This window comes from Manis pentadactyla, chromosome X (assembly GCF_030020395.1).
Source record: "Manis pentadactyla isolate mManPen7 chromosome X, mManPen7.hap1, whole genome shotgun sequence".
Classification (NCBI taxonomy): Eukaryota; Metazoa; Chordata; class Mammalia; order Pholidota; family Manidae; genus Manis; species Manis pentadactyla.
The window spans coordinates 39,212,355-39,227,300 of NC_080038.1; the positions used below are offsets into that span (position 1 = coordinate 39,212,355).

Genomic DNA, 14,946 nt, shown 5'->3' on the forward strand with positions numbered 1-14,946 from the left:
CACATATTTTGGTGCTCCTGTGTTGGGTGCATATATATTTAGAATGGTTATATCCTCTTGTTGGACTGAGCCCTTTATCATTATGTAGTGTCCTTCTTTATCTCTTGTTACTTTCTTTGTTTTGAAGTCTATTTTGTCTGATATTAGTACTGCAACCCCTGCTTTCTTCTCGCTGTTGTTTGCTTGAAATATGTTTTTCCATCCCTTGACTTTTAGTCTGTACATGTCTTTGGGTTTGAGGTGAGTTTCTTGTAAGCAGCATATAGATGGGTCTTGCTTTTTTATCCATTCTGTTACTCTGTGTCTTTTGATTGGTGCATTAAACCCATTAACATTTAGGGTGACTATTGAAAGATATGTACTTATTGCCATTGCAGGCTTTAAATTCGTGGTTACCAAAGGTTCAAGGTTAGCCTCTTTAGTATCTTACTGCCTAACTTAGCTCGCTTATTGAGCTATTATATACACTATCTGGAGATTCTTTTCTTCTCTCCCTTCTTGTTCCTCCTCCTCGATTCTTCATATGTTGGGTGTTTTGTGCTGTGCTCTTTCTAGGAGTGCTCCCATCTAGAGCAGTCCCTGTAAGATGTTCTGTAGAGGTGGTTTGTGGAAAGCAAATTCCCTCAGCTTTTGTTTGTCTGGGAATTGTTTAATCCCACCGTCATATTTGAATGATAGTCGTGCTGGATACAGTATCCTTGGTTCAAGGCCCTTCTGTTTCATTGTATTAAATATATCATGCCATTCTCTTCTGGCCTGTAGGGTTTCTGTTGAGAAATCTGACGTTAGCCTGATGGGTTTCCCTTTATAGGTGACCTTTTTCTCTCTAGCTGCCTTTAACACTCTTTCCTTGTCCTTGATCTTTGCCATTTTAATTATAATGTGTCTTGGTGTTGCCCTTCTTGGATCCTTTCTGCTGGGGGTTCTGTGTATTTCCGTGGTCTGTTCGATTACTTCCTCCCCCAGTGTGGGGAAGTTTTCAGCAATTATTTCTTCTAAGATACTTTCCATCTCTTTTCCTCTCTCTTCTTCTTCTGGTACCCCTATAATACGGATATTGTTCCTTTTGGATTGGTCACACAGTTCTCTTAATATTGTTTCATTCCTGGAGATCCTTTTGTCTCTCTCTATGTCAGCTTCTATGCGTTCCTGTTCTCTGATTTCAATTCCATCAATGGCCTCTTGCATTCTATCCATTCTGCTTATAAACCCTTCCAGAGTTTGTTTCATTTCTGCGATCTCCTTTCTGGCATCTGCGATCTCCTTCCGGACTTCATCCCATTTCTCTTGCGTATTTCTCTGCATCTCTGTCAGCATGTTTATGATTCTTATTTTGAATTCTTTTTCAGGGAGACTGGTTAGATCTGTCTCCTTCTCTGGTGTTGTCTCTGTGATCTTTGTCTGCCTGTAGATTTGCCTTTTCATGGTGATAGGAATAGTCTGCAGAACTGGGACGAGTGACGGCTGGAAGGACTTCCCTTCTTGTTGGTTTGTGGCCCTCCTCTCCCCCTTCGCGAGGCGCTGGGTTCTCTCAGGTGCGGATGTGGTCTGGATATTGTCCTGTGTCCTCTGGTCTTTATTCTAGGAAGGGTTGTCTTTGTTATATTTTCATAGATATATGTTGTTTTGGGAGGAGATTTCCGCTGCTCTACTCACGCCGCCATCTTCCGCCCCTCGTCTTTGCCAAATATCTTAAAGGGAGAAAAACAACATTAGATAAACTAAGGAGATATAATTCCAAAGATACAAAGTAAGGTGAAACTGTTTAATATTTAACATAAATGTATGTTTACATATATGCATGTGTGTTTGTATATGGGTATGTATTATATATATTACACATTGTATGCTTTTATCCTGGAAGCCCAAGGAATCTTTTAGACATGGAACTCAGAATTGTATCCTAAGTAAGAAGTCTCCTTTCTAGCTCCCACTAACGTAGCTTTTAGTAATTTATGCTTTAATTATTTGCATTTATATGATCCAAAGATGACCCATTTACGTTTCCCTCTTTTCTGATTGAACTGAATTAAACTTGTTAGTAGTTATACCCATTCATTGGTCTGATGTTTGGAGCTACCCCAAGTATACGTCTACGTGACAGCTTTTTAAATACTTGAGTAAAGCTACAGCATCCCTGATAATTCTCCTCAGCTAAATTCAGTTAAAATAATTTTCAAAGGGTAGTTTCTCCATCCTTCTCCAAACTTACAGCCTTTTGTATGTTACCACTTGTTAAAATGTAGTACTCAAAACTGATGATAATGTTAGAGAGATCTTCCAGAGTGGACCTGGTGAATTAATTATTGTTGATTTGGTATAATGTGCTTTATTCATTTAGGTATGAATACTTTTTTAGTATCCATGTTTCATGGATGATATGTTGATCTGTACTCTGTTTAATTCCCTTAATCTGTTATAAGTAGTTAGCTGGCTGTTAAACCATCTTGTATGTTTGTAGCCAACTTTTAGGAATTAATGGGCAGGACTGCATGCTTGTTTTTATTATATTCAGCCTCAAGAGCTTTGACTCATTGAAAACCATCAGGGTGTTTAAATTGACATTTATTTTCTCTTCATTTGCATTCACCTGGTTACTTAAAGTAATCTTCTAAATTAAAAAAAATTGTTTGTTTAAAAGTTGCTTATATTTAACAGTTCTAAAATAATTAACTGTTATATTTTACCTAGGCACTGACTAGGTCATAAAGTCTTGAATGCTCAACATTACACAAATAAATTAGTTACATGTCTGTGTTCATGAGCTCTAAATCTTACCTGTCAAGGTTTAGAAATAGATGGTAATGATAATACTATTATTCTGGATAACTGACCTCTCAAATAATAAAAATGAAGCAGATACTGACCACGAATTATGTTGAATATTGTGGAAAATGGAAGTTATAGTGCCATCTAAGCCTTCTACCAGCTGGGAGGATCTTAGTTTACTTTCCTTGGATTCTAATATTGAATGATTAACTGTTTATTTTCATTCTTACTGTTTTTTTCCAGTAGGTAGTAAGGATTATAGGAGTGTATGCCATTAACTGTAAACAACTACAGGATGTGAAAGTGATTTTCGTGGAGGGTGTTACACATCCCCAGTGCAAGATACTCCATTATTTTTATAGGCTTTTCATTTATAAACATAGGAAATTTTGCTTTCCTAATATTTAGCATATGGGTTGAATATTCAGTTGTTTTAAGCTTTAAAAATTATCTAGCTCTACACTGTCCATTAGTCACATGTATGTTTAAATTTAAATAATTAAAATGAAATAATTAAAAAATTTGGTTGGTGACTTGCACTAGCCATATTTCAAGGGCTCAATAGCCCCTTGTGACTCGTGGATAGTGTGTTGGGCAGCCAGAATATAGAACACTTGTAATTTTAGAAAGTACTGTATTGCAAGACGCTGATGTAGATACAAATGATTTTCATTCAGATTTCTGACAGTAAAAGTAAGATGAATCTTAGAGCAAAGCATAATATAATTCTTCAATGATTTTTATAAAGGTAGAAATGGTATAGGTTAATTATGAAAAATCTAGGAAATGCAGAGAAGTGAAATGAACAAAATAAAAAGTTTCCAAATGGCCCAACTATAGGTTTTCTACTTTTAACATTTGTTTTACATTCTACTCCTTTTTCTCTGAATGTTTGTACAAATGCACACTTAATCTATATGGGGATGATTTTACTTGTGTACATTTAAAATGATAGAAAAAGAACAGGAATATAAAAGTAACCTTTTTAATGGGAATTATTTTTGCTTTATAGAAGTTTACCTGAATTTTGTTCTAAACCTAAAGTAACTACATATCGTTTATGTTTATAATTAGTCTTTTGACTACAAATATTATTACATAAATACAGTATTTCATTTTGGATTATTGTGTGAATTTAGGTATTGGAAACTATCCCTAGTTATTTATTTCCTTTAAATGCTCTTTAAGAATTGTTAGTATTTGCCTGTACTAGTATCAGCATTTACCTCAAACACTTCAAATAAATTCATGAAGTTTCACTGTAAAGTGGTGACACAATGTGCTTGGAAACTTTTTTCTTCTTTTTTGTTCATCTTCATCTTGTTTAATATTTGGTTCAGCATCATTTTTGACCACCACCAACATTAGTTGGTTAGGTGCATGCTGGCTTTGTTGGAAATTACTATGAATTTGTTAATCAAGCCTGAGTGTATGGGTAGGTGAATTTAAAATCAGACTGTTCTGGTTTTTACCTGGTGTTAAGTTCCATGATGATCACAGTTATATATAGCATTTAATTTAGATGTATTCCTCTGTTTTATGGGAAATGGAAGATAAACAATAGATAATCATGGTAGGGGCATCAAGGTATGGTGATAAGGGGAAGTAGATGATGTTGCCATCTTTTTGCTTAGATCATTAAAGAAAATTCCTTAATGTTTGTCTTTGATCCTTTTTCACCATGACCATATTTGCTTGTAAATTTAGTGATAATCAGCCATAAGGACTTAACAGAGGAGTAAGAAGTTTCTAAATATCTTACTAAGAGTTTAAGAAAAAAAGACAGTAACTATTTTAATGAATGCTTTAAAAAGTTGTATATTTTATTTAATATCAAATGAAGACTTGTCATATAGTAGCCCAATAATTTTATGAATTTCTCAGATATTAAAGAGCACTGAAGTAAATTTTATTTTTGTACTCTAACCATCTGTCAGACTGGATTATATATGACTTAAATAAAGAGGATCTTGAAATTTCATGCCTCCAAATTATAGTAATTTCTGAGACTTCAGTGTAAAATTCAGACTCTAATTGTAGGGAAGCAGAATGATTAGTTTTCAGTGATTGTGATTTGGTATATATGCACATTTTAGATAGCTACGAGTGGAATGGAGACAGTCATTTTATAAGTGCTAGGCTTTAAGGATTGTAGAATCATTCCAGAATTTACTTTAAGATGGTTTCTCCAAAGTTGAGTACTTAGTTGCTTTGCATAGGTAAATTTCAGGATACACATTTTGAAACTCTCCATCAAAGGCTTTATATTCCATAGAGGAAATATCAAGGCATTTCAAGTGGGTACACTGCTCCACACCACATTTTCTAATCCCATCAAAAGCTTTAAAGTGGTGATGAAAGGACTTTTTGAAAATGGAAGCTATTTTAGTTCCTTTCTTTGTGGGCACCAAACCTGGTAGCATACCCAGAGATTTGAAAAATCATACACATTTCTTTTCTTTAGTTGACACCAGGACACATAACATGTAACAGCGTTGTAGAGTAAATTATTAGCAGGGAAATTTTGACAAAATTATTGGGAAACTTTAAACAATCTTGAAAGAGTTATGAGCTTTTTACTTATTTAAGGAGAAGGTAAAGAAAAAATTAAGTAAGCACTTATGGAGTGTTAAGCAGTGTGTAAATCTTAGAGAAGGTCTCAATTTAAATCCTTTTGTCAGCCTTTTGAGTGTTACTAAAACTAAGAGTCAGAAAGGATAAATTCCCCAGGATCTGTAGCTAATGACAACTGGGATTGGTCAAACTCAAAATTCTCCGGAGTTCTTTCCACCGTTCATTGTCTCTTGCAGTCTCCTGGATTATAAAAATGAATGATATTCTTGAAATATGATGTTATATTTCTTTTCAGGGAAGAAACAGAGTGAATATGTATGTATGTATTGTAGTGGGGGTAAGATTAGAAAAAGAGTTATTAGAGTTGGGCTTAATGTATATTATGAGAAGTAAATTGAAGGGCAGTTTATGGTAGTTTAAATTGGTAGAGGTTATGGCAGAAAGTAGCTGTTCAGTGTAAATGGTAGCTATTATTGTTTTAGCTATTTTATATGTATTGTTATATATTTATTAGCTGGTATTATTACTGTGAGATTATGAATTCTCACATAATTAAAGTTATTCCCATCTGTGGAAAAGATGGATATTGTTTATATCAACAGGGACCACAGTAATAATTTAGATTTGCAATTTATGAATAAAGTTATGAAAGTGCTCCTATATTATCTTATTTGGCAAGGATTTCCATTTTATAGTAAGGAAAAGAACTTAGGTTGTAACTAGTGGCTGTTTTAATATGAAGGTATTTTGAAGAATGCTGCATTGGCTATGTCTGAGGTAGAAGTGAAATACAGTGATTTGTTGGGTGATTAAATGGAGGATTATATGCATTATGTCAGGAAGGAAATTAGTTTTAGGGTTTTGTCTTTCTCATAAATGTTTTTTTTGTTTTTGTTTTTTCTAGGCTGTTCGCTGCTATGAATCTCTAATCTTAAAAGCTGAAGGAAAAGTGGAGTCTGATTTCTTTTGTCAATTAGGTCACTTCAACCTCTTATTGGAAGATTATGCAAAAGGTAATTTTTCCTCTTGTTAATTATGTTTTGATTTATATAATATTTAAAAGAATTTAAATTGTACTCTGTCAAGGACATTACCATTTTTACTTCTAAGAAATTGTAAGCATATGAATATTCTAAACAATGAGAAAGAAAAGTGGGGTAGATGGAAATGTGAAAAGTTCATGTATTCCATCTAAATCATCAGTAAGTTGGCCATTCAGTTAAACTTAAAAAAACCTACTAATGCAATTCTGTTTTTTTCTGCCTTGTGAAAAATCTTTGTGCTTTAAAGGCTCTACCATAATAGAAAGTGAGCTATTGGTGAACACTGGAAAATCAGCATTTCTCTTCTTTATTCTGCCTGTAAAACTACCACTTCAGCTAAAAAAATTCTGAATGAAAATCTAATCTAGAACCATGTTATGTTATTGTAAAGGTAAATAATAAAGAGTGAGGACTACATACGAGCTTGAGCTTTAGATAAAACAAATATTTTATTCCTTTGAAAATTTTTTCCTTTGAGAAATAAGTGAGTTAATTAACTGAAGATAGTGCCCCCAAATATGTCCTTTTTGTGGTACCAAGCTGCTGATCCAATTACTCAGGAAGTTAAAAGCACCCCCTAATGCATTTTCTTTCACCCCTACTACCAAAGGCAAAATCATAGTCAAGAAAAACTTTGTGATTGTAAGCAAGAACATTTTAACTTTGGGATGATAGTAAACATCTTAATGTGACTGGATGGACATATTACGCTTGTTTCCCACAAGTGTGTTTAGGGGGCAGAACAACTGGTAGGTTGTTTCAGGGCTGAAGTGAATGATTGTTGGTATTTAATGTTGACATTTCATTATGCTACTCTTGTGTTACCTCAAGTGAACACTTTGCTAATGAAAATGCAATTTTAGTTTGAGATAGGCTTAATCTATGGGGTTTGAAGTTAGTTTTTCACTAGCTCATCTCTATTGTTTATGGCTCCATTACTATTAATAGATTATGTAAACATCCCTGAGTTTGTTTTCTAATCTGTAAAATAAGGAGTGGAGGGATTTTGGAATTGCTATGTGAAACCGGTTAGTACTTTGCAAAGTGGCTTCAGGGTAATAGGTATTAATAATTATTTAATGCTCTTACATATTTTAATTTTAATTAAAACTAGTAGCTTATTTAAAGGAAACCATTACACAGAAGAAACACAGACTTATGCACAATCTAATTTTTCAGTGCTGCTCCTTTTACTTGGAGAACACACTAATTGGAGAGCGCATAAACAGATTCCCAGACTTGAAAATTAATTTTGCATATGTGCTATAAGTCCTTGCTGCCTGGTGGTCATTAAAGTATATATATATTAGCTTTTAAAACTTTATTTAGTGTATGAGATTAGCTACATTTTCCATTTGTAAAATGTTAGACTTTGAAGGCAATGAAGAGTCCAGGGATACTTGTTTTGGAGGGTTTTTTATTTTGTGGGGGCAAGGGGAAGATGAGATGTAGAGGGCATGTGGCAACTAGACTGTGTTGGCAAACTAGCTGGTGGGAGTAATTTATAAAATGGGAAATGAGAAAGATAATGTAAGGATTTAACTCTTTGAAAAGGTGTGCTCTGAGACCATTTTAATGTTGTGTAGATGAACTGGCCATTGATAGATGGATAGATAGTAGGTTGATTATATGTAATAAGAAGAGGGAGGTGAGAATGGATACAGACGCATACATTAGTGTATTTTAGTGTTTCAAGCTGATGGCTTCTATTTCTTAGATGTGAACTTTTAAAAAAATCCACCTTGAGGCTTTATTGACCACATTCCCACTTTTTAAAAATTCCCTTTTAAATACTAATTATTCTTTCTATCCATTCTCTTTGTTATCTTCCTCCAAGTCCAAAATTAGAACCAGTCTCTAGTAGCCCCTCCCACATGCATACTCCATCACCACCACCATGACCACTACTAGTTTGTGAAAGCATTTGTTACTTTAGGCTGCTTTCTGCCTCTATTTGGAACCAGTACAAGGTGAAAACCTCCAACCCCAGCCAAATAAATGTTTGTTTTTGGAGGGCAGATTGTAAACCATAACTTACTGGGAGTAAACACAAACCATTCAATGAGCATGTGAACAAACTGCTCAGGTGTATATATATATACACATACACATATACATATACATATACATATACATATACATATACATATACATATACATATACATACATACATACATATATATATATATATATATATATATATATATATATATATATATATATATATGGGGCATTTACTGGCTTTGTTTTCTGAAGACAGTTTTTAAATTAGAGTCCTGAGTTGTCGTCTTTGTGTGAAATTTTCTGAGCATGGAGTTCCTTGGGGAAAACTGCTTTTACTTTTGCAGTAGGAAATGGTAGAACCTGTTCTGTGTACATCTTAGACTGTGGATTTTCTTCCATTATTTGTCATTCTGATCCCATGTGCTTCCTGTCTTAAAAGAATTCTTACAATTTCTGATCTGCAGATGGTATATTTGGCTATCATTATTATTACAGATTCATTCATTAACAAATATATTTTCTCTCATTTCAGTTGAATTTGAAGTAGAAAGAAAAGCTTTGCAGATTTTTTTTTTTTCTCTTCAGTCAGTCTTGGTTGGTAATATGTATGAAGATTTAAAAAAATTCCTCTCACTTGATTTGGTCGTTTTGCTTCTAGGAATTTATTCTTATAAAGCAATTGGCTAGAGGATTGTGGGAGAATGGAGGCTCAGTGCCCTTGGCCTGAGTTGAGTTTTCTGGCAGGAATGTACCATACATGATGTTTAGTAAGTAGAGCCTTGAGGATCAAAGCCTGTGAAAGGTGGAGGATGTTCCCAGGATTGGATAGAGGGAGAAGTTAAACTGTGACAATATTGGTCAACTCCTTGGGGAGCTTGGGAGTTAGAATGGCCCTTCAGAACTATCCCAAGTTAGGCTGAGGTGACCAGGCTCTTATAGTCTATCCATTCCATATTGATTGTCAGCCAGCCACTGAAGGAGTGTGACCTGGGCAGGGTAGCTAAGGCAGCTCACTGCTAAAGGCTGTCTGCGGGCAGGACTCCCAGCAGTCCTTCCTTGAAGTGGCATTTGAATGGTTCTTCACAGTGTCTACCATACCTCCTTTCTACCCCTAAACCCAAAGCTAACCCATAAACCTCTGCTGAACCAAACGGCTGATGAAGTTAGCAGATAGATTGCCTTAAGTCATAAAGATGGTACAGTGATTTCTCTTCTTTGGGTTGGAGAACAACCTGAGAGTCAGAGAATGCAGGGCTGGAAGACTAATACATACTCTTGTGTGAATATATGTGAGGGATATTAGGTGCAGTTTAATTAATAGAAATTATGTATAAGTATCTATAAATATGTGCAGCAAGTTATAGGAGAGAGGATAGTCACTAAGTTAGTTTCTTAGAAAATCAAGTAGCAAGTAACCTCAGAGTACACCGCAGAATTATAAAAAGATAGAAATTATGAGGTAGACACTTGGGGGATAGACAGTAAGAATTCCATAAATAAAAAAGTTAGTTGAAGGAGGTACAATAATTAATCATTCTGGATATTAATATGAAAACCTTGAAACTTTTAAAAAATAGTTTCTTCATAGTTCTTCGTGAGTTGGAAGTTTTCCCAGAAATTCTAGCCAGTGATAGTTTTCTCCCTTTCTTCTTTCAAGTAGTTGGTTATTTGCTGCATTGTCTGTCACTTTTGGACAAAATAGGTTTTGGTTGTTTTAGTTCTTCAGCAGTTACAAATGGGTAGGGCAAGTTACATGCCAAGAATTGCTAATGTGAAGAAGTCTTAAGTCAGAGTTGGTGAGCTTTCTTTGTCTTTCTCTCTTTCTTGGGTGGAATGACAGTACTCCATCCAAGGGTATATATAGTATAAGAACATAAAGTTCATGTTTTCCAGGAGTAGATCTTGAGCTTGTATTCTCCAAAAGTTACCATTTTTTTGATCCTTGGCATGGCCCACTTCTGTTGTTGTGACTATTGGAACCAAAGGTTATGATTCTTTTAAGAATTTGCTCTTTGTCTAAAATTTCTTTCAGATAGTCATTGGGAATTTAGTTTGCATGTGTATATGTCTGCTATGCAATACAAATTGACTGTCATTTGAAATAGTAAAATAGTAATATGAAAATAAAATAGTAAATATAGAAAAATAGAAAAAGATAGTAAAATGAAATAAGAATACTGTCACATGCAGGCATATGATATCCATAGAATGAATATTCTATATCTCTCTGGAAGCTGATAGAATTAAGGTGTGATCACTCATGTTTTCATTGCATTCACAGTCATTATACCCTGTTTCTCCATATAACTGCGTTTAAATGTGTTGTGTTTTTTGAACTGTGATATTGAAAAAAAAAACACCAGTGCTTCCACTGTCTTCCATTGCAGTTTGGGAATCACCAGTTTTGTTCAGTCTACTCATGGCCTAGAATTACAAAATGCAATTGAGGAATATCCAAGGAAGCAAGATAATGGCCATAACATAGGTTGTCAGAAGCCCATGTCCATACAACAAGCAAAAGTTGTAGTAGCTTCAAGAACTAGAGAGATGGTGGCAGAATACAACGAAGACACCTACCTACTTGGTGTCTCTTGCAGTAAGCCAAATGTGAGATACTAAAGACTTGCGGGGTACATTATTTTAATAATGACAGAGAAGTAGTAAATCTGAGATTTCAGTAGATGGATTAATTTGACTTGAAGACCTCAGTGAAGAAGCAGATGTAGCAGTAGAAGGGTTAATTTTTTTCTTTGCTTTCCCAACTTCATGTCTGCTTGTCTCTAACCTTAAATCTTTTCTAACCTGTGAAGATGGTGGACATGGGAACAAAGTTGTTTTGTGGTGAATGTTGTCCAGAGGGTATTTCAAATGTTAATATGTAATAATGCTACATAAAAGGGAAAGATGTGTTTTAGGCAATCATAGGTTTGAGAAGGCAGAAAGGTGCTAGAGAGCTGGATACATCAGTCATTTATATACAATGAAAGTTAATATAAGCTCTCTGAGATACCATTTATCCGAGGGTATAAATGAAATTCTTCAGTCTAGCCTTAGATTAAACAAAACAAAGAAGTATGTTGACCTAATAACCTGATGCAGCCACAGCTGTTCTGGCTTAAAGATGACCCTCAGTGCAACTGACAGATTTATTTGTCCTTCTTTCCTTTCCTTCCCTTTCATACCCATAGACTCATCCAGTAGCAGCTAACCTGCTGTCTATAGTGTTACATGTCCAGCTAGAGATGAAAAGGGAAACGCCAAGTTCTTCCTGGAGTTAGCACATAGTCTAATACAGGAGTGTAGATTGAATTTTAAATCCTGTCATCCTTGCATTTCTGTTGCATCTAACTGAAGAAGGCTCACCTTTTCTGGCAAGGCTATCACCCTTAACCTTCATTGTGTTTCTTTTCATTCCTGTGCTGTCTGTATGGCTTTGTCATCAGGCACATCCACTTTCTCTTGTTTTGACAATCTTGACTCAGAGCCATAGTATTTCCAAGCATACAGTGTGTCTCTTTAGTCTCTGTCACCTACTAAATCTTTATCTTAACCCTCTTTGCTCCCTCACTCTATTTCTCTAGCTCTCTCCTTACTTAATTCCAAATGAACTATAATATGGCTTTCTCTTTTTATTCTTCAGTTACATGGTACTCTTATTGAAAGACTTTTTAGGCTGCTTGTGACCTGTAAGGAAATAACTTGGATTAAATGGCTTTGTGTCACAGTCCCTCAGGAAGTGGTGAGGTCAGGGTTAGTACGCAGGTTTACCTGAAGTTGCTTCTTTCCTACTATATCCTGTTGCCTTCTTGGTTGGCCTCATTTGATAATGTTGACCATCCCCTAATTTTAACACAAGAAGTGCACTTAATTTAACAAAAATTTTACACAAAAAAATATGTTCGTTCTTTAAAGAAAAACATTGGAAGACATAACCATAAAAGGTAAACAGCCTGAGAGCAGGAGCCATATGTTTGTTCACACCTGTATTACACTGTGTCTATCTTAATGCTAGCCACTTAAACTTAAGAAATACTGTGTTAACACATTAATGACCCATTGGTATTTTATCAACTAGAGGCATATCTTTTAGAAAACTTATCAATACAACTATTTAGAGATCTATAAATTTTCAGTATTTAATAATTCTGCAACTTTCTTTAACTCAGTGTATCATACTAATTTCTCCATCTCAAGAACACACTTTGTAACATTTCAGTTTCCTGCATAGTATTCTGTCATATAGGTAGACCAATTCCCTTTTGGACATGTAGATGATTCCTTCCTGCCTTCCCTCCCTCCCTTCTCCTTCCTTCCAACATAATCACAGTATTTTTCTTTCCTTGTAGTTAAAATTTGCACAGGTCCATGCTTTTACTCTTAGGAGGAATGTCTTGATGTAGTAGGCTTTCCTGAATGAAAGGGTATGTATATATTAAAACTATACAGATAGTGTTAAATTATGCTGTGAAAGTTTTAAATTACAGTACTAGTAGAATGATAAAACTGCCCATTTCCTTGAGTTTTTGCTACTATTGGCTATTTGCCATATCACTATTGAGTATTGCCATTTTTATTACTTAATTTCATCCTTTTAGTATATGAAAAAATATATAGCCCAGTAAATAAAGTTAAGGACAGATGACGGTGTTAGCACCCTTTCCTAACTGTATAGGAGATTCTTTTATCCTTGAGAGTTTCCTTGTTTAATTCCTCTCCTCTTCCTATTTTCATTAGGTAAAGGGCAAAATAAAAGAGTATGTGTGAGAAAGATGATAGAACCCATAAGTTGTTACAATAGTTAAATTTAACTTGCTTTTCTTTTTTTTCTTCTTTTGCATTATTTTTTTCAGACTCAGCTCCTTTGTTTACTACTTCACCAGTTTTCAATAATCTTTAAAAATCTAAAAAGACTAAATGGACTTATTTTAAAACCAAATAAAACCCCAAGTTAACAAAAAAAATAATTCAAAGGCTACCCATAAATAAAGCTGGTTCCAAGGATTAAACAGATACAAGATTTGGAAATTGGTTCATAGACAGTTCATAATATATTTGGCCACACCATTCTTGGTTAAGTGGCAAAATAAAACAACAGTCTTGCCTGAGTTAATGTTAAAAAGATTTCTTGGTGGGATGAGCACGGACTTCTTGAGCCAATCAAGAAGTCAGGGATCGCAAGGTGCAGATTAAGTGATTGGGGAAGGAAGGGCCAGTTAGACATATGCTGTAATCATTGTGAAACAGGCTTTAAGCATCATAAGGATGTCCAAACAAGTGATTTCCTTCATTCTGGATTAGGACTTTAGACAAATCTAGTTACAGTGGAATAGCAGTTTTTTTTTTTTTTTTCATGGATAGGATAGGTAACTGAGTTAAAGATTAGAAGTAAAGACTGTGCTTTGGTTAAAAGGACTTCACTAGAGACTCTCGTAATGGCTACATATATAGTCTAGAGTTTTAATGATTTATTTGGATTAGGAAACAAAATATGTAAAGATCTTTCCTAAAACAGAATGCCTAGGTCTAATGGGGTAAAGTATAGTTGTTGAAAAATGTGTACATAAGTGGAAAGATAACAAATGCTCATGGAAGAAATGTCTTATTTACAAATCTGTGCTTGCAATTTGGAGCATTTACTTTTGTGAATTTGAATTTGAGAGTTCATACTTGTCAGTTCACCATATTATAGTATGTACACTGTGTTCCTCCCAACTGATAACACATAGGCTTCTTGTATTTCAGTTTCAGTTACTTTGGAGAACATTATACTACCTCTTTAAGGGCTCCTCCAGTTCTAAAATGGGAATTTTTATGAAGTCATGTTATGTATATATATAAATTATTCAGGTTATTGGAAACATACCCTTCAAATGTACTGAAATTCCATTAACACCATTGAAAACACAATCCATGTTTAGAACAGTGACTGCACAAAATTGTGAGGGGCCCTTGCTTCTATTGGTTAGGATGTTTTTAGGCACAAATAATTAAGGATATGATTCCAGCTTAAACAATAAAGAGATTTGTTGCCTTACATAATTGGAAGTTCTTAGGTGTGTTGTGTGTGAGGCATAGTTTAAAGTCTAGAGATATCCAGGTAATTTCTGTCTGCTTGCTCTACTACCTTCTATGGGCTTCATCCTAAGAATAGTTCCTCTTGTGGTAGCAGCTGGTGATAAATGCTTCCTTCTTCACATCCAGCAGTAGAGAGAGAACACTTTTGCCGTGACTGTCATCTATAAATCAGTGGTGATTTCTGGACAAAATCTTGTTTGATTATTCTGTTTCAGCTAGTTTGATAAGTTGGTTTGCCTCTCAGAAGACCATTAATCAATGACCTTTATGAGCTAGCTGTACTCATGTGTGAAGAACTAGAAAATGGAGGGTGGCTTGAAATCAACTTTTTACCCAAACTGGAAAAATTACAGGTTAAATGTGCTTCCAAAATGATAGATTGGTTGGTGTCATCTTTATGCAAAAAAGATGAACATTATCCAAGTAAGTTACTTGATCAAATAATGTGGTGATGTTTTTGAATAATGCTTCTTTCTCTAA

At 34.7% G+C, this 14,946-nt stretch overlaps 1 protein-coding gene across 13 annotated transcripts in view; it reads left to right on the plus strand.

The window, feature by feature from the left end:
- KDM6A (lysine demethylase 6A) overlaps window positions 1-14,946 on the plus strand; it is a 267,811-nt gene that overhangs the window by 93,097 nt on the left and 159,768 nt on the right. For all 13 annotated transcript variants that reach the window (XM_057495767.1, XM_057495768.1, XM_057495770.1 and 10 more), the window contains exon 3: window positions 6,248-6,356. In XM_057495767.1, coding sequence (XP_057351750.1) covers window positions 6,248-6,356 — 109 coding nt within the window. The remainder of the gene's footprint in view (window positions 1-6,247; window positions 6,357-14,946) is intronic.